The sequence below is a fragment of the Oncorhynchus clarkii genome, chromosome 12 (assembly GCF_045791955.1).
Source record: "Oncorhynchus clarkii lewisi isolate Uvic-CL-2024 chromosome 12, UVic_Ocla_1.0, whole genome shotgun sequence".
In the NCBI taxonomy this organism is placed as follows: domain Eukaryota; kingdom Metazoa; phylum Chordata; class Actinopteri; order Salmoniformes; family Salmonidae; genus Oncorhynchus; species Oncorhynchus clarkii.
In genome coordinates this window covers 21,449,612-21,476,550 of record NC_092158.1, presented here as the reverse complement: position 1 = coordinate 21,476,550, position 26,939 = coordinate 21,449,612, and the positions used below count along the sequence as shown (strand labels likewise).

General features: G+C 43.7%; 1 protein-coding gene across 3 annotated transcripts in view; it reads right to left on the bottom strand.

Annotated features, from left to right (window-relative positions):
* LOC139422870 (netrin receptor UNC5C-like) overlaps positions 1-26,939 on the bottom strand; it is a 240,879-nt gene that overhangs the window by 10,696 nt on the left and 203,244 nt on the right. For all 3 annotated transcript variants that reach the window (XM_071174300.1, XM_071174299.1, XM_071174301.1), the window contains 4 exons: positions 22,103-22,294; positions 20,777-21,136; positions 14,825-14,912; positions 14,523-14,700 (listed from right to left, as the gene is read on the bottom strand). In XM_071174300.1, the coding sequence (XP_071030401.1) occupies positions 14,523-14,700; positions 14,825-14,912; positions 20,777-21,136; positions 22,103-22,294 (818 nt within the window). The remainder of the gene's footprint in view (positions 1-14,522; positions 14,701-14,824; positions 14,913-20,776; positions 21,137-22,102; positions 22,295-26,939) is intronic.

Below are 26,939 nucleotides of genomic sequence, written 5' to 3'. Positions count from 1 at the left end.
GTAATAGCATAATGTCCCTCTCCTTGTGACAGTGCTCCATTGATCATGTCAGAGCATATTCCTGTTTCATTACTGGTGTCTGGGTCTAACTGAGTCTAAGAGGATCCTGCAGGGATCTTTATCCTGACGCTCCTATGAGCAGCACACCCCCCTGGCATCCATTCAGCCCATTATGAGATGGATAGACAGAAGAGGAATGACAGTATTTCATAGTGTGTGTGTGTGGGTAGATGTGGGTGTGTGTGACAGTATTTTCCATTGAGCCAGGCTGTTTAACACAGTATTATAGCTGGTCATTAGACTCTGGTCCTGGGGTTCGGTATGAGTGTTCCACAATGGGGCGATAACTATAATATAGAGTAGAAAACTGGGCTAAACTGGGCCTCACACACACACACACACACACACACACACACACACACACACACACACACACACACACACACACACACACACACACACACACACACACACACACACACACACACACACAGCCACTTATAGTGTTTACAGTATATACTGTTGTTTATTCTCCACACAGTCGATCCTAATAGACCTACTACTATACATACCATTTTCTTTTCCAAATGATATGCTGTTTATACACACCACATATTTATATTCTGGACTCTACTCTAGATTGTAGCTAAAACTGCCGAGTGTAGAGAGTATAGGGATATTGTTATCCACGTCGGCATCAACGATGTTAAGATGAAACAGTCAGAGGTCACCAAGCGCAACATAGCTTCAGCGTATAAATCAGGGTTAGGATTAGGGTTAGGGACACCATCGATCACCACATTCTTTTGGAGAGATTGGAAACCTGAATTAGTCTACACGGACAAGTTCTGGCCTGGTTTAGATCTTATCAGTCGGAAAGATATCAGTTTGTCTCTGTGAATGGTTTGTCCTCTGACAAATCAACTGTAAATTTCAGTGTTCCTCAAGGTTCCGTTTTAGGACAAATTTTGTTTTCACTATATATTTTACCTCTTGGGGATGTCATTCGAAAACATAATGTTAACTTTCACTGCTATGCGGATGACACACAGCTGTACATTTCAATGAAACATGGTGAAGCCCCAAAATTGCCCTCGCTGGAAGCCTGTGTTTCAGACATAAGGAAGTGGATGGCTGCAAACTTCCTACTTTTAAACTCAGACAAAACAGAGATGCTTGTTATAGGTCCCAAGAAACAAAGAGATCTTCTGTTGAATCTGACAATTAATCTTAATGGTTGTACAGTCGTCTCAAATAAAACTGTGAAGGACCTCGGCGTTACTCTGGACCCTGATCTCTCTTTTGACGAACATATCAAGATTTTTTCAAGGACAGCTTTTTTCCATCTGCGTAACATTGCAAAGATGTGAATTTAAGTATGCTCTCTCTAATTCTCTATTTCTCTCTTTCTTTCTTTCTCTCTCTCGGGGGACCTGAGCCCTAGGACTACCTGGCATGATGACTCCTTGCTTTCCCCAGTCCACCTGGCCGTGCTGCTGCTCCAGTTTCAACTGTTCTGCCTGCAGCTATGGAACCCTGACCTGTTCACCGGACGTGCTACCTGTCCCAGACCTGCTGTTTTCAACTCTCTAGAGACAGCAGGAGCGGTAGAGATACTGTCACGATTGTCTAATGAATAAATGGACCAAGGCGCAGCGTGCGTAGAGTTCCAAATGTTTATTAAACGAAACTCACAAAAACAATACAGACTAACGAAACTTGACGCAAATGCAGTGCTCACAGGCACTACACAAAAACAAGATCCCAAAAAAACCCAGGGGGAAAAGGCTGCCTAAATAAGATCCCCAATCAGAGATAACGATAGACAGCTGCCTCTGATTGGGAACCATACCAGGCCAACATATAAATAAAACAACTAGAGTACCCACCCTAGTCACACCCCGAACTAACCAACCATAAAATAATAAAAGGCTCTCTATGGTCAGGGCGTGACAGATACTCTCAATGATCGGATATGAAAAGCCAACTTACATTTACTCCTGAGGTGCTGACCTGTTGCACCCTTGACAACTACTGTGATTATTATTATTTGACCATGCTGGTCATTTATGAACATTTGAACATCTTGGCCATGTTCTGTTATAATCTCCACCCGGCACAGCCAGAAGAGGACTGGCCACCCCTCATAGCCTGGTTCCTCTCTAGGTTTCTTCCTAGGTTTTGGCCTTTCTAGGGAGTTTTTCCTAGCCACCGTGCTTCTGATTTGGCACACACACACATGTAAACACACACACACAGGCACAAGGAAGTGATTTATTTACTCAATTCATCACGGCCAACGTTCTACACTCCAGAAACACACATATTCCTTCATCAATCATGATGCGGTGACAGTGACGTGTGCAGAAAGACTCAATGAGGAGAGACTTACTGAGGCAGAGAGACCACCTGTTACTCATAACTCTCTGCTATCTTCATCCACACACATACACACGCAAACACACACACACACACACACACACACACACACACACACACACACACACACACACACACACACACACACACACACACACACACACACACACACACACATACAAACACACACACATACACACACACATATACAAACACACACATACAAACACACACACACACACACACACACACACATACACACGCAAACACACACACACACACACACACACACACACACACACACACACACACACACACACATACACACGCAAACACACACACACACACACACACACACACACACACACACACACACACACACACACATACAAACACACACACATACAAACACACACACATACACACACACATATACAAACACACACATACAAACACACACACACATACAAACACAAATATACACTTGCACCCATGCTCCCATGCACGCACCCACCTATCCACACACCCAGAAGTCTCCTGCTGTGCTTTCACACACACCGACACCGACACACACACATACACACACACAAACACATACACACACTTTTCTCTAACAGCTCCCTGTACTGGACATATCCAATGAGATGTGATTATTCACACTGGATGATGGTAATATATTACACTACACTTCGAACATCTCATTTCAACATCATGGGCATTAATATGGAGTTGGTCCCCCCTTTGCTGCTATAACAGCCTCCACTCTTCAGGGAACACTTTCCACTAGATGTTGGAACATTGCTTCAGGAACTTGCTCCCATTCAGCCAAAAAGCATTAGTGAGGTTGGGCACTGATGTTGGACGATTAGGCCTGGCTCGCAGTTGGCGTTCCAATTCATCCCAGAGGTGTTTGATGGGGTTGAGGTCAGGGCTCTATGCAGGCCACTCAAGTTCTTCCACACCGATCTCGACAAACCATTCTGTATAGACCTCACTTTGTGCACAGGGGCCTTGTCATGCTGAAACAGGAAAGGGTCTTTCCCAAACTGTTGCTACAATGTTGGAAGCACAGAATCATCTAGAATGTCATTGTATGCTGTAGTATTAAGATGTCCCTTCACTGGAACTAAGGGGCCTAGCCCGAACCATGAAAAACAGCCCCAGACCATTATTCCTCCTCCACCAAACTTTACAGTTGGCACTATGCATTGGGGTAGGTAGCGTTCTCCTGGCATCCGCTAAACCCAGATTCATCTGTCGGACTGCAAGATGGTGAAGCGTGATTCATCACTCCAGAAAACGCATTTCCACTGATCCAGAGTCCAATGGAGGTGTGCTTTACACCTCTCCTGCCGACACTTGGCATTGCGCATGGTGATCTTAGGCTTTGGTGCGGCTGGTCGGCCATAGAAACCCATTTCATGAAGCTCCCGACAAACAGTTATTGTGCTGATGTTGTTGCTCCTAGACGTTTCCACTTCACAATAACAGCACTAACAGTTGACCGTGGTAGCTCTACCAGGGCATAAATTTGACGAACGGACTTGTTGGAAAGGTGGCATCCTATGACTGTGCCACGTTGAATGTCACTGAGCTCTTCAATAAAGCCATTCTACTGCCAATGTTGGTCTATGAAGATTGCATGGTTGTGTACCCGAATTTATACACCTGTCAGCAACGGGTGTGGCTGAAATAGCTGAATCCACTAATTTGAAGGGGTGTTCACATACTTTTGTGTATATAGTGCATTTACCCAGATGCTGAATCTCTCACTATGACTGTCTATCTGTCTGACTGTCTGACTGCCTGACTGTCTGACTACTTGACTGACGACTGCTTGTTGACCTGACTGTCTGTCTGACTGCCTGTTGGCCTGTCTGTCTGTCTGCCTGACTGCCTCTCTATGGGGAGAATTAGAAGAGATAGCTACCATTTTCTGTCATAGAAAACACAATATATCACCAGTCCTTTGTGTGTTGTTGGCCTCGGCTCAGTGGGAAGAAAAGCTCATATAAAGCAACTAGCCGTCACCTCAGGATATTACCATCCACACAGCTGACAGGCTGAGATATAGTCAATACTTATTTTTCTGTTTAAATGCTTTCACTCCACAATCTTGTTTTATTGCCTGGCCAGAGCCAATCCGTCAAAGTCATATACTGTACAGTAAGTAGCCCAAAATAAGACTGTATATTACAGATGTTTTTGTTTTTCTTGCAGCTCTGAAGGTTTATAAGTATCTTTATCAACAGAGCTGACAAAGAGAGTCCAAGGCACATCTAATAAAGTTTCTCTCAGGACAGGCAGTTCTTCTGTTTTTGATGCAGTAGAACGAACAACTAAAAAAGACTCAAGCCAGTCTCTTAGTACCACATCAAACCTACATCTCTCTCAGAGTCACTCACAGTCTCTCTCTCCCACACTGACTGCAGAGGGGTCAGGTGGTCAAAATATAGAGGGATCTAGTTTATCTTTCCATCACACAACCCTGAACCCTAAAATCCACCGCTTTCAAAAGTCTGAATCTAGAATTCTAAGAATCTAAGAAATAATACAGGAATCTAGTTCATCTTATCAATAGTGTTCTATACAACCTTCAATTAAAATAAACCCCACTGCTTTCTATAGACGTGTATGACGGGATGTAGGAATCTAGGAAATAATACAGGAAGCTAGGAAACTAGCGTTCTTCTTCCAACACCCTTATACCTAACCCTTAACTAGTCTTCACCCCACTGCTTTCTGTAGGACTATATCTTAGTGAAACTCAGACAGAAACCCACAGACCTTGAGTGGTAGAGCAGGGCTGTATCAGCTCTGATGGGATGAGAGGCTAGAGGCTGTTGCTAAGCAGCTGAAGGATTATAGAGCCAGACCAAGGCTGTGTATGAGAGGATGGGAGTATCAGTGCATGAGTTGACAGGCCAGTGATGACCAGGCCAGATGCTCTGCTCTGACAGCTAGCTCTGGAAGGAAACCACTTCAGTGTTTTACATCAACACTCAAATACATCCCTTCACATGTCAATACTACAGAACCCCAGTGACTAGTCTATCTGACTGTAAAATGAACAACCAGATGATTTCAGGACAATTTATAAAGAATAATTGATAGGTTATTTATTTTGCATAACAACTACTGACAATTGTATTATATTTGACATATTAGAGTAGAATTCAGCACCCCAAGCTAAGGAAAAAGAAGGCATCTTTCATTTGCAGCACGACTCAACTGCAAGGGAAAGAATGAGTGTGTAGGAGGGTCAAATTAAACTGAGAAAGTGTGAGTTTGTGTGTGTATCAGAGATATTACATGTACAGTGCATTCAGAAAGTATTCAGACCCCTTGACTTTTTCACATTTTGTTATGTTACAGGCTTATTCTGGTAGGTGATCAAATATTTATATCATGCAATAAAATGCAAATGAATTACTTAAAAATCAAACAATGTGATTTTCTGGATTTTAGTTTTAGATTCTCTCTCAAATCAAATCAAATCAAATCAAATGTATTTATATAGCCCTTCTTACATCAGCTGATATCTCAAAGTGCTGTACAGAAACCCAGCATAAAACCCCAAACAGCAAGCAATGCAGGTGTAGAAGCACGGTTGAAGTGTACCTATGATAAAAATTACAGACCTCTACATGCTTTGTAAGTAGGAAAACCTGCGAAATCGGCAGTGTATGAGATATTTGTTCTCCCCACTGTAAGTATTCAAACCATTTACTCAGTAATTTGTTGAAGCACCTTTGGCAGAGATTACAGCCTCGAGTCTTCTTGGATATGACGCTACTAACTTGGCACACTTGAGTTTTTCCCATTCTTCTCTGCAGATCCTCTCAAGCTCTGTCAGGTTGGATGTGGAGCGTCACTTCACAGCTATTTCAGGTCTCTCCAGAGATGTTAGATGGGGTTCAAGTCCGGGCTCTGACTGGACCGCTCAAGAACATTCAGAGACTTGTCCCAAAGCCACTACGCGTTGTCTTGGCTGTGTGCTTACGGTCGTTGTCCTGTTGGAAGATGGAGCTTCATCCCGGTCTGAGGTCCTGAGTGCTCTGGAGCAGGTTTTCATCAAGGATCTCTCTGTACTTTGCTCAGTTCATCTTTCCCTCAATCCTGACTAGTCTCCCAGTCCCTGCCGCTGAAAAACATCCCCACAGCATGATGCCGCCACCACCATGCTTCACCTTAGGGATGGTGCCAGGTTTTCTCCAGATGTGATGCTTGGTGGTGTTCCATTATGGTTTCATCAGACCAGATAATCTTATTATCATGGTCCGAGAGTCCTTTAGGTGCCTTTTGGCAAACTTCAAATGGGCTGTCATGTGCCTTTTACTGAGGAGTGACTTCCATCTGGCCACTCTACCATAAAGGCCTTATTGGTGGAGTGCTGCAGAGATGGTTGTCCTTCTGGAAGGTTCTCCTATGTCCACAGAGGATCTCTGGAGCTCTGTCAAATTGACCATCGGGTTCTTGGTCACCTCCCTGACCAAAGCCCTTCTCCCCTGATTGCTCAGTTTGGCCTGGCAGCCAGCTCTAGGAAGAGTCTTGGTGGTTCCAAACTTCTTCCATTTAAGAATTTATTTATTTATTTATGTATTTTTATTTCACCTTTATTTAACCAGGTAGGCTAGTTGAGAACAAGTTCTCATTTGCAACTGCGACCTGGCCAAGATAAAGCATAGCAATTCGACACATACAACAACACAGAGTTACACATGGAATAAACAAAACATACAGTCAATAATACAGTAGAACAAAAGAAAACAAAAAGTATATATACAGTGAGTGCAAATTAGGTAAATTAAGGAAATAAATAGGCCATGGTGGCGAAGTAATTACAATATAGCAATTAAACACTGGAATGGTAGATCGGCAGAAGATGAATGTGCAGGTAGAGATACTGGGGTGCAAAGTAGCTAAATAAATAAATAAATACATAACAGTATGGGGATGAGGTAGGTAGATAGATGGGCTGTTTACAGATAGGCTAAGTACAGGTGCAGTGATCTGTAAACTGCTCTGACAGCTGGTGCTTAAAGCTAGTGAGGGAGATGTGAGTCTCCAGCTTCAGAGATTTTTGCAATTCGTTCCAGTCATGGGCAGCAGAGAACTGGAAGGAAAGACGACCAAAGGAGGAATTGGCTTTGGGGGTGACCAGTGAGATATACCTGCTGGAGCGCGTGCTACGAGTGGGTGCTGCTATGGTGACCAGTGAGCTGAGATAAGGCAGGGCTTTACCTAGCAGAGACTTGTAGATAACTTGTAAACAGTGGGTTTGGCGACGAGTATGAAGAGAGGGCCAACCAACGAGAGCGTACAGGTCGCAATGGTGGGTAGTGAATGGGGCTTTGGTGATAAAACGGATGGTACTGTGATAGACTGCATCCAGTTTGTTGAGTAGAGTGTTGGAGGCTATTTTATAGATGACATCACCGAAGTTGAGGATCGGTAGGATGGTCAGTTTTACGAGGGTATGTTTGGCAGCATGAGTGAAGGATGCTTTGTTGCGATATAGGAAGCCAATTCTAGATTTAATTTTGGATTGGAGATGCTTAATGTGAGTCTGGAAGTAGAGTTTACAGTCTAACCAGACACCTAGGTATTTGTAGTTGTCCACGTATTCTAAGTCAGAGCCGTCCCGAGTAGTGATGCTGGACGGGCGAGCAGGTGCGGGCAGGGATCGGTTGAAGAAGAGTTGTAATGGCATTGAAGCTCGTCTGGAGGTTAGTTAACACAGTGTCCAAAGAGGGGCCAGAAGTATACAGAATGGTGTCGTCTGCGTAGAGGTGTACCAGAGAATCACCAGCAGCAAGAGCAACATCATTGATGTATACAGAGAAAAAGGATTGAACCCTGTGGCACCCCCATAGAGACTGCCAGAGGTCGGGACAATAGGCCCTCCGATTTGACACATTGAACTCTATCAGAGTAGTAGGTAAACCAGGCGAGGCAATCATTTGAGAAACCAAGGCTGTCGAGTCTGCCAATAAGAATGTGGTGATTGACAGAGTCGAAAGCCTTGGCCAGGTCGATGAATACGGCTGCACAGTAATGTCTCTTATCGATGGCGGTTATGATGTAGTTAAGGACCTTGAGCGTGGCTGAGGTGCACCCATGACCAGCTCTGAAACCAGATTGCATAGTGGAGAAGGTACGGTGGGATTCAAAATGGTCGGTGATCTGTTTGGAATGATGGAGGCCAGTTTATTCTTGGGGACCTTCAATGCTGCAGAAATGTTTTGATACCTTTCCCCAAATCTGTGCCTCGACACAACCCTGTCTCGGAGCTCAATGGACAATTCCTTCGAACTCATGGCTTGGTTTTTGCTCTGACATGCACTGTCAACTGTGGGACCTTAGATAGACAGGTGTGTGCCTTTCCAAATCATGTCCAATTAATTGAATTTACCACAGGTGGACTCCAATCAAGTTGTAGAAACATCTCAAGGACGATCAATGGAAACAGGATGCACCTGAGCTCAATTTAGAGTCCCACAGCAAAGGGTCTGAATACTTATGTAAATAAGTTATTTCTGTTCGTTATTTTTCATAAAACATTTCTAAAAACCTTTTTCCGCTTTGTCATTATGGGGTATTGTGTGTAGATTGATGAGGAAAACATTTAATGTAATCCAGTATAGAATAAGGCTTTTTGGAAAAAGTCAAGGGGTCTGAATACACAGGTGGTGGTGGTGGTGGTGGTGGTGGTAGTGGAGGGGGGACAATGCTTACCAGCTCTAAGATGTGTTTCTAGTGCAGAGGCGTTTGCATAGGCTGCATCTGCCTTCTGTTACTGCTAATTAAACCATTATGTTTGTATGTGTGATGTGCTGCAAACCAATCTGTGACAGCTGCAGAGTGGTGAAAAGCAACGTTATCGCAAACTATGACAAAAACTTGGGGGTTTCTTACTGGCTCCCCCTGTTCTGCTGGCACTAGCTGAGCATAGAGCTGTTCTAGGAAAGCTATAAGCATTTCTGTGTTGTATTGGCCAATGAGTGGTGTGTTGAGAAGCAAACCATCATTGGCCATTGCAGCACACATGGTGATATTTCCCCCCCTTTGGCCTGGAACCTCCACAGTGGCCCTTTGACCTAAAACATTCCTTCCTCTGCGCCGTGTTTTGGCAAGGTTAAATCCAGCTTCATCGATAAATACAAATGAATGTGGTCTTTCCAGTGCTTCCACCTCCATTACTCTCTGAAAAACAGTAAGTGCACAGTTTTACTGTAGAAATGCTAGTGTTTTTTTTTACTGTAAATATTTTGTATAGCTGTGTACGTAACCTCAGACGTCTTACCTGGACATATTGGTATCTTTGCTCTTTTACCCGTTCACTGTTTCTCTCGAACGGTACAGTGTATAACTGTTTCATTGTAACTTGGTGTTTCTTTAGGACTCGAGCAATAGTTGTTGTGCTGACAGAATTAACATTTTCAAATATATCATTATCAGCCAGCACTCTATCTTGAATCTCCCACAGTTTTATTGCATTGTTGACAACAACCATGTCAACAATAGCATTTTCCTGCGCATCTGAAAATATTTTTCCTCTTCCCCCTGTTGGGGGCAGCCTTTGGGTCCTGTTGTAAAAATATATTTTACAGTCAAACTTACTGTAATATATATCTGTGTAAATATTCTATAATTGCAATACAAAATAGATTCCTGTAATGTTTTCATTTACTGTAAGGATGTAACTCTCACCTGTTTGCATGATGGAAAATTTGCATTACAGATGCCACTGTGGATCTTTGCAGATTGGGTTGCACCCTCAACCCTGCCTCTCTCAATGAGAGACCATGGTTCACGACATGGTCTATAAGTGTAGCCCTTATTTCATCTGAAATAACAGCTCTTTGTCTTCTTTGTCTTCCTCCATGCATCCGCCCTCTCACTGCCACCCTTCTCCCTCCACGAACCCATCTTCCTTGTTCCATTTCCAAAATGAATCTTTCTGAGCTCTACCTATATATACTGTAATATGTGTGTGTGTTCACTAACAAGTCTAAAACAAGACACCTGCTTAGCCTTTCAGCTGAAATTGCAATCAGCAGTGTTTGAAAGGCACAAGGCTGAAATCTATTCCGTTTTGAATGTGTGGTTCACAGTTTTGACAGCAGTGTGTTAGCATTTGAACAAAGTGCTGTAAATCCACAGTGTTGTACAGGTTGTGGTTAAAGTCATGGGATAAGTGTGTAGAGTTTTGAAAACTGTGTTCAAGCAATGCAAAACGAACTAGAGTTTGGTCCACATGAACTGCTGCTGTGCAGACTGTAGTTAGAGTTTTGCACATGTGACTCCAGTTGTGTCCACTGTCGTTTAGCAATCAAAAAAAACTGTAATAATTGTGTGGCAAAGCTGGGACTGAGTTTTGAAAAGATATCCAGTGGGACCACTGATGGGTGCCCAAACTTGACAGGAAAAAAGTTTGGCCTTTTGAAAAGGATACAAGATCAAGTAGCTGAGCTGAACTCAGATCATAAAATGATTTTCCTGCTTCGTATTATTCATCAGGAGGTGCTCTGTAAATGTCTTCTGAAAATGAGCCATGTTGTGGATACAGTCACTAAAGTGGTAAACTTCATAAGAGCAACATCTTTAAACCACAGGCAGTTTGTCTCACTGTTGGAAGAGACAGAGTCATGTCATGCAGATCTCACCTACCACACAAACGTGAGATGGGTTTGGGGAAGATGCTTAAAAAGGGTGTGGGACCTGTCGGAAATTGCTGAGATTTTGCAAATGAAAGGAAAATAAACTCAGCAACAAAATAAACCCCCCTTTTTCAGGATCTTGTCTTTCAAAGATAATTTGTAAAAATCCAAATAACTTCACAGATCTTCATTGTAAAGGGTTTAAACACTGTTTCCCATGCTTGTTCAATGAACCATTAACAATTAATGAACATGCACCTGTGGAATGGTCGATAAAAGACTAACAGATTACAGATGGTAGGCAATTAAGGTCACAGTTATGAAAACTTAGGACACTAAATATGCCTTTCTACTGACTCTGAAAAAGAAAAAGAAAGATGGCCAATGTCCCTGTTTATCTGTGTGAACGTGCCTTAGGCATGCTGCAAGGAGGCATGAGGACTGCAGATGTGGCCAGGGCAATAAATTGCAATGTCCGTACTGTGAGACGCCTAAGACAGCGCTACAGGGAGACAGGATGGACAGCTGATCGTCCTCGCAGTGGCAGGCCACATGTAACAACACCTGCACAGGAACATCACACCTGCGGGTCAGGTACAGGATGGCAAAAACAACTGCCTGAGTTACACCAGGAACGCACAATCCCTCCATCAGTGCTCAGACTGTCCGCAATAGGCTGAGAGAGGCTGGACTGAGGGCTTGTAGGCCTGTTGTAAGGCTAGTCCCTAACCGAAATCACCGGCAACAACATCGCCTATGGGCACAAACCCACCGTCGCTGGACCAGACAGGACTGGCAAAGAGTGCTCTTCACTGACGAGTCGTGGTTTGGTCTCACCAGGGGTGATGGTCAGATTTGCGTTTATTGTCGAAAGAATGAGCGTTACACCGAGGCCTGTACTCTGGATCGGGATCGATTTGGAAGTGGAGGGTCCGTCATGGTCTGGGGCGGAGTGTCACAGTGTCATCGGACTGAGCTTCTTGTCATTGCAGGCAATCTCAACGTTGTACGTAACAGGGAAGACATGTGGTACCCTTCCTGCAGGCTCCAGCATGACAATGCCACCAGCCATACCGCTCATCCTTTGTGTGATTTCCTGCAAGACAGGAATGTCAGTGTTCTGCCATGGCCAGCGAAGAGCCCGGATCTCAATCCCATTGAGCACGTCTGGGACCTGTTGGATCGGAGGGTGAGGGCTAGGGCCATTCCCCCCAGAAATGTCTGAGAACTTGCAGGTGCCTTGGTGGAAGAGTGGGGTAACATCTCACAGCAAGAACTGGCAAATCTGGGGCAGTCCATGAGGAGGAGATGTACTGCAGTACTTAATGCAGCTGGTGGCCAAACCAGATACTGACTGTTACTTTTGATTTTGATCCCCCCCTTTGTTCAGAGACACATTATTCCAGTTCTGTTAGTCACATGTCTGTGGAACTTGTTCAGTTTATGTCTCAGTTGTTGAATCTTGTTATGTTCATACAAATATTTACACATGTTAAGTTTGCTGAAAATAAACGCAGTTGACAGTGAGAGGACGCATCTTTTTTTTGCTGAGTTTATGTGGATTTCCCTTAACTGCAAGATAAAGAATGGTTGGACATCATGGCTCTCATTAATGAACTGAATTCCAAACTACAAGGGAAGGACCTTTTTTCACATCAGCTGTACAGCCTTGTCAAAGCCTTCAAGGGAAAATTGCTCCTCCTGACCCGTCAAGTAGAAGCAGACAATCTCGCCCACCTTCCGACACTACTAGTCTGTTCCCTATCAGATGACCAGCGGGAGAAGTATACAAAGCTGCTGTGTGCTTTGAACTGTGAGTTTTCTCCTCGTTTTGAGGATTTCAAAGTGTTGGAAAATGACATGCTGTTGGTTTCTTCTCCTTTCACCTTCAATGTGGATAACGCTCCCACTGACCTGCAACTTGAGCTTAGCGATCGTCAGTCTGATGCAGTGATTGGAGAACTACTCAAAACAATGTCACTGACGAGGTTCTATGCATCTCTCGATTAACAAAACATTCCAAAGATTAGGAGTCCTGCTCAGAAGATGTCTGTACTGTTTTGGTCAACCTATGTATGTGAACAGACATTTTCAGTGATGAAATATAACAAGTCAAGGCACAGATCATCTCTTACTGACTCTCACCTCTCAGCAATCCTGCGCATAGCGACGTCAGAAACTATACCTGACTTCACTGCTCCAGTCAATGCCTGTCAGAGACTTCACTCCTCACACTGATTGAGTAGTTTATATGTAATGTTGAGCTCTCTCTCTTTCTGGTGTTTTTGTGCCTACCCAATAACAAGAGTTCTGTCCATGGTGCTGAATGCACAGTGTACTTTTCCCTCTGTGTAGTTCATTGCATGTTTAATAATGAAAATACCTATCAAAAGGAGAACATGGATGTGGTTTATTTCTGTGCATGTTAAAAAAGTGAAATAAGTAGCATATTATATCTAGACTTGATTTACAATAGATACAGTGCCTTGCGAAAGTATTCGGCCCCCTTGAACTTTGCGAACCTTTTGCCACATTTCAGGCTTCAAACATAAAGATATAAAACTGTATTTTTTTGTGAAGAATCAACAACAAGTGGGACACAATCATGAAGTGGAATGACATTTATTGGATATTTCAAACTTTTTTAACAAATCAAAAACTGAAAAATTGGGCGTGCAAAATTATTCAGCCCCTTTACTTTCAGTGCAGCAAACTCCAGAAGTTCAGTGAGGATCTCTGAATGATCCAATGTTGACCTAAATGACTAATGATGATAAATACAATCCACCTGTGTGTAATCAAGTCTCCGTATAAATGCACCTGCACTGTGATAGTCTCAGAGGTCCGTTAAAAGCGCAGAGAGCATCATGAAGAACAAGGAACACACCAGGCAGGTCCGAGATACTGTTGTGAAGAAGTTTAAAGCCGGATACCAGACATAGACCCAGGACTGACCAGACATAGACCCAGGACTGACCAGACATACGCCCAATTTTTCAGTTTTTGATTTGTTAAAAAAGTTTGAAATATCCAATAAATGTCGTTCCACTTCATGATTGTGTCCCACTTGTTGTTGATTCTTCACAAAAAAATACAGTTTTATATCTTTATGTTTGAAGCCTGAAATGTGGCAAAAGGTCGCAAAGTTCAAGGGGGCCGAATACTTTCGCAAGGCACTGTATATCTGTCAACACACATGATGTATAATCCTGTAATATGATTCTGGCCCGCGATGGCAAAAATATATTTGTGGCCCTAATGTGGCTCTACTGTGGCCCTCCATGGAAAATAATTGCCCAGGCCTGCTCTACTCTGTTAATCCCCACGGTCATTCTACCTCATGTAATAGATCCATTATAATTCTGCATTAGTTCTTTCCCTCCACCTTTGTCTTGTCTTTTTCCTCAGTATTGCATCACCTTTTCCAGTACCATCTTCAATCTCCACACACATTGTCAGGCACAGCAACATGCCACTCACCTCCCACTGGGCCTGCTGTGATTGGCTCTTGAGCTGGATCAGCCAATCCTCGGCTGAATCACTATCGGCCTCAGCACAGTGGTGCATAGTGATGATGACTGGGCGAGTCAGGAGGGCCCCTGGAGGGCCACAGCTCACCACTGAACTCAGCACTGTCTGGCAGTCATCGACTGGGGGTCTGGGGGAACACACAGACACACAGGTTAGACGTGTTGTGACAGTGTGGGTAGTGTCTGTAGGAGATGTGTGTGTTGACCGGTGTAAACAGCAGAGCCAGAAGGGAAAAAGTAGATTGTAGTTACCTCATGCTGTCCTTCCTGTGAACGGTCACGTACATCTCATACACTCTACCCTGTGGGACAGCCCCCGCTGGAACTAGGAGACTCACCCCTGTGGAGACAAGACACACTCTCGTCACACACACACTCTGCGGTCACAAACACTTTAGTCACAAACTCTGGTCACACACACACACACTGTGGTCACACACTTTATAGTCACACACTAGTAACACACACACACTAGTCAGACACAGTCCAGTCACACACACCATCTGTCCAGCCCTGCACTGACCTCCAGCCCTCCCTGTCATGCTCACTCTGTCATTCTGTGTTTAGTGTTTATCCCCTACCTAGGCCCATGCAGACAGACAGCCAGCCAGACAGACAGCCTGCCAGTCAGACCGAGAGAGACAGACAGACAGAGCGACAGAGAGACAGTAGAGAAACAGACGGACAGACAGACAGTGGAGAGACATCCTGAGGCCAAAACAACCACAGCCATGTCACTCACTGCTCCTTCCCTGTCTCTTACTGTAGTTTAAATACTGCCTCACAATGTCCCCTAACAACATTATATGGTAGATATGAACGTATGTGATCTAAATGTTCTCCATCTGTGTCTGATTTGATTTGATTTAGGTGGATCCCCATTTGCCTTACTGGGGTCGACACATAACGAAAAATACATTACACACAAAATCATTTACTGCTTTGCTCTGTTTTTTCAGATTAATGTATTTTTTAGTTTGTTTCATTTTTATCTATTATCTACTTCACTTGCTTTGGCAATGTTACCATATGTTTCCCCATGCCATAAACCCTTATATTGAAATGTAATTGAATAGAGAGAGAGAGAAACGCAATATTTTATTACCCAGGAACCACAAAATATTATATGACTGATGTGTTCTTCTCTCTCGCTCTCGCTCGCTCTCGCTCGCTCTCTCTCTCGCTGTCTCTCTCGCTCTCTCTCTCTCTCTCTTGCTCTCACTCTCAATTAAATTAAATTAGCTTTATTGGCATGACATAACAATGTACATATTGCCAAAGCTTACTTTTGAGATTTACAATATCTCTCTCTCGCTCTCTCTGTGTAACATGATGAGGTAGCTAATATCAGCCAGAAACAAGTTTTCAAGAGAAAAACTCTAGAAACCCTAGAAGTTTCTGCCTGCTTTTCCCAGCTGTCAACATGCATCTGTACTGCATCACAAACAGACCGCATGTGCTAAATGAGAACCACACAGATAATGTAGGCAGTACTACAGCTTAAACAGAACAGAACAGAATTGTACCAACCACATGCTCTGTGCTCTGAGCAGACAGGCACCCAGCCACTCTTACAGCCCTGTCACGCAGTGTGTGGAACGCATGCTCTGTGCTCTGAGCAGACAGGCACCCAGCCCCTCTTACAGCCCTGTCACCCAGTGTGTGGAACGCATGCTCTGTGCTCTGAGCAGACAGGCACCCAGCCACTCTTACAGCCCTGTCACGCAGTGTGTGGAACGGAACGCATGCTCTGATTGACCGTGGAGAGCTTTAAGAACTCTTTCAAAGTCAAATCTCTCTCTCTTTCTGTCTCTCTGTCTCTCTTCTTCTCTCTCCCCTTCTCTCCCTCCCTCTCTCTCTGACTCTCTCTCCTTCTCTCACCCCCTCTCTCCCTCCCTCTCTCCAGGGAGTCATGCTTCAGTATGGCGTTAGCCCCTATTACAGGCCATGTGATCCCTGGTGAATTAGAGGGAAAGACGTGTCAGGATCACAGCATCATCTCCTGATCATAATGAATGAATGGAAAACTAGCGCTCCCCCCTTTTGGAGCATAGTGTGGGAAGGGGGATGGAAGTAATGGGGTGGTGAGAATGATCACCATGTCAGTCCTGACTCCACATAGGCTGCTAATCCTGTTATTACACACACCGTGCTAAGTCACTTTGAGGAAACAGCCTTCTAACACACTCACCACGAGGGGACCTTGTCAGCTACTCCAAAGAACTATACAAGAGGGAGAACTGATAAAGCACCTAAAACCAATGTCAGTGTATGAAAGCACCAACGCTCCAATCATCATCTAGAGGCTAGAGCGGTCTGTTAATTGCTTATGGCTAAGGCCCCTGAACCTGATGGATTTGCAGGAACGTTTTTTTTAATGAATACCTTTACAGACTTACCGGAATACTTATTCAGTTTAAAGTTCAATTTGAATAGGACTAATTAGTTTGACTTCAATTAATTCCACTGCTTGACTTCAAATGACTAACCGCTTATGGATATTCTGTCTCAACAGTTTCCTTCTGGCTAAACAGACCCTGCCTGGCCTGTGCTGTATTAAAGCTAGAACACTTAATAGCAACATCCAATCAAGGCGGAACAACAAGGTTTTGGACGGAATTGCAGAATCTCCACATGAGACCTGGACGGAGTCTGAGGACAAAGTGAGGGAAATTATCTCTGAGAAATTGAAGATAGACCACAGGAAGATTGAGGTGTAGCGCGCCGACAGGACTGGAAAACCCACCACCAGCCCAGTTGATAGGCCCAGGCCGATAGTGGTCAAGTTCCTGAGGTTCAAGGACAAGGTAGCTGTTCTGGAAAGAGCCAAGAACTTGAGAGGAACGTATATCTTCCTCAACGAGTACTATCCTGAAGCTGAGCGCAAGAAGAGGAAAGAACTGATCCCAGTCATGAAAGCTGCCAGAGCGCGTGCTGACATTGCATACATCCACTATGACAGGCTCATTGTCCACCATCCTTCCCAGAAGCCTTGAAAGGATGAGTGAGCCAAGCCTATTGGTTCGTAGCTTCAACCCTGCAGCACACACACACACACACACACACACACACACACACACACACACACACACACACACACACACACACACACACACACCAACTGATTAATGGACTGCTGAAAGTATATTTTTTTCTCTTGCTTGGTTTGCTCTTTTCAGTATCATGTCTATCTCTGATAAGCTACGCAAGAAAGGGATGAAAATAGCCCATATTAATATATGTAGCCTTAGAAATAAGGTTCATGAAATCAATAACTTGCTAACATCAGATAACATTCATATATTAGCCATTTCTGAGGCTCAGATAATTCATTTGATGACACAGCTGTAGCAATACAAGGATATAACATCTACAGAAGAGACAGGAACGCATATGAGGTGTTGTTGTATATATTCAGAGTCATATCCCTGTAGAACAGTGTTCTAAGCTGTATCTGACCCATTGGATGCAGTGATCACAGTATAGTGGCTATATCCAGGAAAGACAAAGTTCCAACAGCTGGTGCTAAAATAGTGTATAAGAGATCATACAAAAGATTTAGCTGTGACTCTTCCAGTATGTGGATGATGTTAAAAATATGTGTTGGTCTGATGTAATTAATGAGGAGCATCCAGACGCTGCACTTGAATTTATGAAATTGCTTCTTCCAATTATTGATAAACATGCACCTGTTAAAAAACGGATTGTTAAAACTGTTAAGGCTCCATGGATTGATGAGGGATGTTAAACTGTATGGTTGAAAGAGAGGGGAAAAGGAGTGGCTACTAAGTCTGGCTACACATCTGACTGGCTGACTTACTACAAATGGAGAAATGATGAGACTAAACTCAACCAAAAGAAGAAGAAACTGTATTATGAAGCCACAATCAATGATATACAAATATTGGAGTACTTTAAATGAAATTATTGTCGGAAAGACAAATTCAACTCCATCTTTCATTGAATCAGATGGCTTATTCATCACAAAACCATTTGATGTTGCCAAATATTTTAATGATTACTTCATTGGGAAAGTGGGCAAACTTAGGCTGGAAATGCCAAAAACAAACAGTTTTTCATGCAAAAAAAATATATATTATGAAAGAAAATAATTGCAAGTTTGAATTTTGTAAAGATAGTGTGGGAGACGTATTGTTATCGATCAATAATGACAAACCTCCTGACATTGACAACTTAGATGGAAAGCTACTGAGGATGGTAGCTGACTCTATAGCCACTCCTATCTGTCATATTTTTAATCTGAGCCTAGAGTCTTTAAAGTCTTTGTCCTCAAACCTGGAGGGAAGCCAAAGTAATTCCGCTACCCGAATGGTGCAGCGGTCTAAGGCATTGCATCTCAGTGCAAGAGGCGTCACTACAGTCCATGGTTTGAATCCAGGATGTATCACATCCGGCCAGGATTGGGAGTCCCAGCGTCGTCCGGGTTTGGCCGGGGAAGGTCGTCATTGTAAATAAGAATTTGTTCTTAACTGACTTGTCTAGTTAAATAAAGTTTAAATAAAAAAAATATACCCAAGAGTGGTAGTGGCCTTTACTGGTTCTAACAGCAGACATACTGTATAAGCTTGCTGACAGCTCTTAGCAAAAATTGTGTTTGACCAAACAAAATGCTATTTCTCTGTAAACAAATTAACAACAGACTTTCAGAATGCTTATAGAGATGGGCACTCAACATGTACTGCACTGACACAACTGACTGATGATTGGTTGAAAGAAATGTAAAATAAGAAGATTGCGGGAGCAGTACTGTTAGAACCTTAGGTTGTAAACTGTCATGGTCAAAACATAGATTTAATGGTTGTAAAGATGGGGAGAGGTCTGTCCGTAATAAAGAGATGCTCTGCTTTTTTGGCACCACACTCCAAAAAGCAAGTTCTGCAGGCTCTAGTTTAGTCTAATCTTGATTATTGTCCAGTCGTGTGGTCCAGTGCTGCAAGGAAAGACCTAGTTAAGCTAGAGCTGGCCCAGAACAGAGCGGCATGTTTTGCTCTTCATTGTAATCAGATGGCTGATATAAATACTATGCTGCCAGTCTATCTTGGCTAAGAGTTGAGGAGAGACTGACTGCATCACTTCTTCTTTTTATAAGAAACATTCATGTGTTGAAAATCCTAAATTGTTTGCAGTCAATTTACACAGCTCTGACACACACACTTACACCACCAGACATGCCACCAGGGGTCTTTTCATAGCCCCCAAATCCAGAACAAATTCAAGAAAGCGTACACTATTATATAGAGCCCTTATTGCATGGAACTTCCTTCCATCTCATATTGCTGAAACAAACAGTAAACCTGGTTTAATAAAACAGATAAAGCAACACCTCGTGGCACAACGACTCTCCTCTATTTGACCTAGATAGTTTGTGTGGATGCATTGATATGTAGGCTACGTGTGCCTTTTTAAAAATGTATGTAGTTCTGTCCTTGAGCTGTTCTTGTCTAATGATGTTCTGTATTATGTCATTCTGTATTGTGTTTCATGTTTTGTGTGGACCCCTTGAAGAGTAGCTGCTGCTTATGCAACAGCTAATGGGGATCCTAATAAAATACCAAATACCATATTTTTGGACTTATAAATTGATGATACTGTATATACCCATTGATTATTGAAGAACATATAAGGCCCCAAGAAATTGGTTCAACTGTTGTACCCCATCAAAACCCAAAATATAAGCTTGTTTAACTCCAATGTTTCTAAATAATGTAAATGTAAACAAACACTGTATAGCCTCAAAACATGCTTAAAACTATAATTGTGATATTATGGATGGTCAGTCCCGGGCTGTATCACAACCGGCCGTGATCGGGAGTCCCATAGTGCGGTGCACAATTGGCCCAGTGTTGTCCGGGTTAGGGGAGGGTTTGGCCGGGGGGGCTTTACTTGGCTCATCGCGCTCTAGCGACTCCTTGTGGCATGCGGGGCGCCTGCAGGCTGACCTATGTCGCCAGGTGAACATTGTTTCCTCTGACAGATTGTAGAGGTTGGTTTCCAGATTAAGAGGGCGGGTGTTAAGAAGCGCGGTTTGGTGTATTATGTTGCGGAGGACACATAACTTGACCTTGGCCTCCCGGGCCCGTTGGGAAGTTGCAGCGATGAGACAAGATCAAAATTGGGTGGTACATTTTTTTTTTTAAATACCATAGACCAATTACTCTGCGACTTTACCATAAAGACCCATACCTGAGTTTGGGACAATGAGGTGTCCACCCATGGAGTTGAAGGAGCCCAGAGCGGTACAGGAGGGGTCCCTGGTGCCGGTACGGAGCAGGGTCTGGGTCTGGGTCCTCCTCCCCATGGTGTCCCCATCCAGCAGGCAGTGGGGCAGCTTAGGGGACAGCTTGGAGGAGAAGTCAGATAGGTCCTCAGAGGGGGTGACCAGACCAGAGGAGTTGTACACCTTGATCTTCAGGTTGGGCAGGGGGTCCAAGAGGGGGGAGTTGGTCATGGGAATCTTGTCTGCGACGTCATGGAGGGCGTAGACTGGACCGCGGTACATGGCGGCAGCAGAGGTCAGGTCAGGGGGTGTTGTCAGAAGGTCAGCTGGGGACAGGAGAGGAGAGGACAATGGTGATGTCAGTGGTAAGACTACTGTATCATCTAAGTAGAGCTGCAGTTCAATCAAACTCAACCAATACACCATCAGGACCAGTCAGTATTGAGCTGTTAAGAGGCTTTAGAGAAGTTCTTTAGACCGTTTGTTTGTTTTTTTGCTTTTAGGTAGCTTTTTCTGTGGGTTGACGCAGCTGGTGTCAGCTATGTCCTGCTTAAACTCTACTAAACTGTATTGAGTTATTTGTTTACTCTACAGCTCTACACATAAACAGTGTGAAGAGTCCTGTTACTCAGTGCTCCAACCGTAACTATCGCTCTGCAGCACAGTGTTTCATAAGGAACAGATGGCTTCATTATATAGCAGTTTACCTAACAGGTACACACATGAATATTGATGATTTGTGCTGAGTGGGCGGGGTGGGGACAGTAACAGTCACATTCTGGGTCCTCACACACCTCCTCCTCATCTTCTCCTCATCTTCTCTACCATACACCGTATAGGAGAAATGGTAAACATGTATATACAGTCAGTATGGTAAATAGCTAGTGGTGCATTCGAATAGTGAGCCTATTTAGATTCTATACCAACATTGTTTATCGACGTGTCGTTGTCAACATACAGTGTGTTGACCTGTCTGGCGGTGGTTGTGACTCTGTGGATGAGGGATGACACCAAGGCACAGAGGGGTAAACGCAGCACCTGTAGTGTTGACTAATGTCTTTCTTTGACTCTATTTTTACCTCTCTCTTTCTATCAGCCAGGTTTAGGCTGCTATATAAACCAATCCTCTCCTGACCAAATCGAATTACACTTGAAAAGACAGATAGATAGGGAGGTTGTGTAACAGCTATTTATCACCTGTTATTCTGATACAAAAAGACACCCCTCACACACACATAAACACACACACACACACACACAAACTCACAGACACACAGACACCTCCGACCCACCTGTTCGAGCCGTCTTGACGCTAACGGGCTGGAAACCCTCGTAGAGGGCCGAGGTGTCTATGATGTCAGAGTCAAAGTCGCGATGGTGCTTCCTGTAGACGAACAGCGCCACGATGACGGAGATGACCAGACACATGATCACAGCGATGACGACGCCTACGTACAGTGCCACATCATCTGTACTGGGGGCAGCTGGGTGGAGAGAACGAGAGAGAGAGAGATTTGACTTTGAAAGAGTGCTCAAAGCTCTCTGCGGGAAAGTTTATTTAGATATGTAATCAAACATATTAACTCCATTAATCACATGTGATAGGCAGTGGTGTTATCAGTCCTAACGAAGACAGTATCAGGAGCCCAATATCCTGCTTATAGATTGAGTATTTAATAACGTCAGACACTAATCCACATTATTATGAATTAATTCTGGTCCCCTATGTAGAATTCCACCTTTGCATCATACACACTTCTATAAAAAGACGAGTGGGTGTTGTTGAAGTTTATGCACTGTGCATTACCATGTCATTATTGATATACTAAGGTATATCATAACACAAAGGTTGAATTTGATATGTTGGAATGTTCAAGGACAAAGTGAAATGTCAAACCTGTACTGTAACTCAGCTACTGATTGTTGGGCTGGTCCAATGTCCCGATAATGAGAGTTTAATGTGCCAGGAGTTTAGAGTTGAATAGAAGGGCAGATTAGTGGCACTGTCAGATGACATTACAGAGAGAGAGAGAGAGAGAGCAGGAGAGAGAGAGAGCGAGAGAGAGGGAGAGAGAGAGAGGGAGAGATAGAAAGACAGAGAGAGCGAGTGAGCCAGAGAGAAAGAGCGAGAGAAAGAGAGAGAGCGAGAGAGAGAGAGAGAGAGAGAGAGAGAGAGAGAGAGAGAGAGAGAGAGAGAGAGAGAGAGGGAGATAAAGAAAGACACAGAGAGAGTGATCCAGAGAGAAAGAGCGAGAGAAAGATAGAGTGCCAGAGAGAGAGAGATAGAGAGGGAGAGAGAGAGCGAGAGAGAGAGAGAGAGAGAGAGAGAGAGAGAGAGAGAGAGGGAGAGAAAGAAAGACAGGGAGAGAGAGTGAGCCAGAGAGAAAGAGCGAGAGAAAGATAGGGAGCCAGAGAGAGAGAGAGAGAGAGAGAGAGAGAGAGAGAGAGAGAGAGAGAGAGAGAGAGGGAGGGAGGGAGGGAGGGAGGGAGGGAGGGAGGAAGGAAGGTGGAAGGTGGTGTGAGAGAAAGCGAGAAAAAGAGAGAGTGAGAGAGAGAAAGGAAAGGGGGGAGGTGGTATTGTCTGACATGCATAAAATCATTCCCCGCACCTGGGTATGTATTACCATTAGCTCTGAATAACAAGGTTACTACAGTACAGGCCAATGGCACATCTGTGAAGCTTGAAGGTTCTAACAAGGATATTAACTAGGATGGAACTAGCCTGGATCTTGCCTGGAACTAGCCTGGATTTAGCCTGGAATTAGCCTGGAACTAGCCTGGATCTAGCCTGGATCTAGCCTGGAACTAGCCTGGAACTAGCCTGTATCTTGCCTGGAATTAGCCTGGAACTAGCCTGGATCAAATGTCCGCTTCGTAAAGATATACGTATATTAGTCTGCTGTAAATTACAGAGGTCCCTGATGGACCACATATACAAACATTCCTTTATCTGTGTCTCTCCTTGTCCCCCGGTCCCTGGCTTTGTTCTTTCGTTTTTCTGATAAGATCTAGAAATAACCCACATTTCACAGCTGGAGAATGAGTGATTTTAAGGCCTAGTTTGGTTCTGTTCATTCTAGTGGCTGCGTGTAGAATAATGACCCTAATTAAAGTGGAACAGTTATAGATGGATGGAAACAGTGAAACAGTGTCAAAGCCTTATGTTGATAATTGTGAATAATGGCCTTCACTGTCAAGAAACTGACAAGTGAAATATAGAGCCTTCTTTACAGGTGTCTAAACATCACTGGCAAAGTGTTTGTGGGAGGGGGGGTGTGAGAGAGAGACAGAGAGGGAGAAAGACAGTGGAGGAGAGGAGAGAGACAGAGAGAGAGAGCAGTGAAAGAGAGAGTAAAGACAGTGAAAGAGAGAGTAAAGACAGTGAAAGAGAGAGTAAAGACAGTGAAAGAGAGAGTAAAGACAGTGGAGGAGAGAGTAAAGAAAGTGAAAGAGTGAGTAAAGACTGTGAAAGAGAGAGTAAAGACAGTGAAAGAGTGAGTAAAGACAGTGAAAAAGAGAGTAAAGACAGTGAAAGTGAATAAAGACAGTGAAAGAGAGAGTAAAGACTGTGAAAGAGAGAGTAAAGACTGTGAAAGAGAGAGTAAAGACAGTGAAAGAGAGAGTAAAGACAGTGAACGATTGAGTAAAGACTGTGAAAGAGACAGTAAAGACAGTGAAAGAGAGAGTAAAGACAGTGAAAGAGAGAGTAAAGACAGTGAAAGAGTGAGTAAAGACAGTGAAAGAGAGAGTAAAGACAGTGAAAGAGTGAGTAAAGACAGTGAAAGAGTGAGTAAAGACAGTGAAAGAGAGAGTAAAAACAGTGAAAGAGTGAGTAAAGACAGTGAAAGAGTGAGTAAAGACAGTAAAAGAGTGAGTAAAGACAGTGAAAGAGAGAGTAAAGACAGTGAAAGAGTGAGTAAAGACAGTGAAAGAGAGAGTAAAGACAGTGAAAGAGTGAGTAAAGACAGTGAAAGAGAGAGTAAAGACAGTGAAAGAGTGAGTAAAGACAGTGAAAGAGAGAGTAAAGACAGTGAAAGAGTGAGTAAAGACAGTGAAAGAGTGAGTAAAGACAGTGAAAGAGAGAGTAAAGACAGTGAAAGAGTGAGTAAAGACAGGTTGAGCGAAAACAAGAACAAAGGATTTCAAGCCATGTGCCATCAGGGAGAAATCAACACTATTAGATTGGAGTTGATACATTACCTATAATCTAAAGAGAACATCATTGTACAATGGCTCAGATAAAAGGGCCATTGATGGTTTCATATGATTGAACAATTTATTCCAAATGGTGTTGATCAATGGTGTACCAGTAGATGGCAGTATTAACCACAGATCCAGCCCCACTGCCATAAATTACTAACTGGTGTGAACGTTGGACCATTTGCGTCCTGTTGTCTTTAAGTGATGCAGATGGTACTCAATCTGTGTCTTCTAATTTCACATGGGGGAGGAAGGATGAGGGGGCAAGAGGGAGTACTTTGATTACAGGAGATGTGTGGGAGAACGGAAAAGTACAGTAAATGGAAATATTGTGCTGTAGGTTTTTTTTCTTGTTATGATATTTATGTGCACTATGAATTTCTGTCATAGCATATAGGATTGTATCATGCAGTATACTGTTGAGTATTGTCTCTGTTTTAGTATCATCCTCAGCCAGTTGGCCGTTTGTTCAGACAAGCTCTGTGTTTAAAGGCACTAATCAGCGTCAGGATCAAAGCAGTGCTTCCCACTGACCCTCACACACACACACAGTGTAATGATGGTGAGCCAACACCTTAATCTGCTGAACGCAGCCCTGCCCCAGAGAAGAGTAGTCCTGACCATCACTCTGACCTCACATCAGACAGGAAACTCACAGAGCCTTTCTCTACGGGAAGATAAATCAACAATTGCTCTTACGCTATTTCAAGGGGAACACTTAAGCTTCATGTGGCCAATTCACAATTGAAATCAAGGGTTAGGTGCCTCCCGAGTAGAGCAGAGGTTAAAGGCAACTGCGATGCAGTGCTAGAGGCGAAGTTACAGAGGCGAAGTTACAGACGCAGGTTCGATCCCAGGCTGTGTCACAGCCGGCCGCGACTGGTGCACAATTGGCCCAGCGTCGTCTGGGTTAGGGGAGGGTTTGTCGGGCCGGGATGCGGTGTTTCCTCCGACACATTGGTGCGGCTGGCTTCCGGGTTAAGCGAGCAGTGTTTCAAGAAGCAGTACGGGTTGCTAGGGTCATGTTTCGTGGGACGCATGGCTCTCGACCATCGCCTTTCCCGAGTCCGTACGTGAGTTGCAGTGATGAGACAAGACTGTAACTACCAATTGGATACCAGGAAATTGTTGAGTAAAAGGGGTAAAAACAGATCCAAAATCAAGGGTTAGGAAGGTTATGTATTTGACATAACTGCACTGAGACACGAGAACACCAGGATTAACTCACACCACACTACAATAACAGATAACGTTACTTTGCTTGAAGATGTATGAACGTATGCATAGCATTGCAGACCACTGCCAGATGTTGTGTGATAATTGCAGTACGAAGGCATTTTCAACCCCAATCAGCTCACCCTACGAGGCCCTCAGTACACCCCAAGTCCAGCAGGCCTTAACATAGACATCAAGTTAAAAACAGCAGATTCTCGTTAGGCACCTAATCTCCACTCAAAGCAGCCAGAGCCAAATGATAAAAGTCAGAAAATGTAATTTCACTGCGCTCCCTCTGCCAAGCTCCCCTGCAGTTATTTAACATACATCCCCTTCGTCGAACAATCTCCTATCCACGCTTTGATGATAAAGGCAGCAACCTAAGTGTGTGTATTTAAATGTATCACTTAGATTAATACATCCCTTTGAACAAGAAGAATTGTCGGAAAGGGAGAAAAATACAATAAAGGGAAATGAAAGGGATTATTGAACACTTATTTTACTGTGTAGAGGTGAAGACTGGAGAGTTATAAAGAATGAGAGAGAGAGAGAGAGAGAGAAGTGAGAAGAGAGAGAGAGAAGTGAGAGAGAGAGGTGAGAGAGAGCCAGGAGAGAGAGAGAGAGAGAGAGAGAGAGAGCCAGGAGAGAGAGAGAGAGAGAGAGAGAGAGAGACAGGAGAGAGAGAGAGGTGAGAGAGAGCCAGGAGAGAGAGAG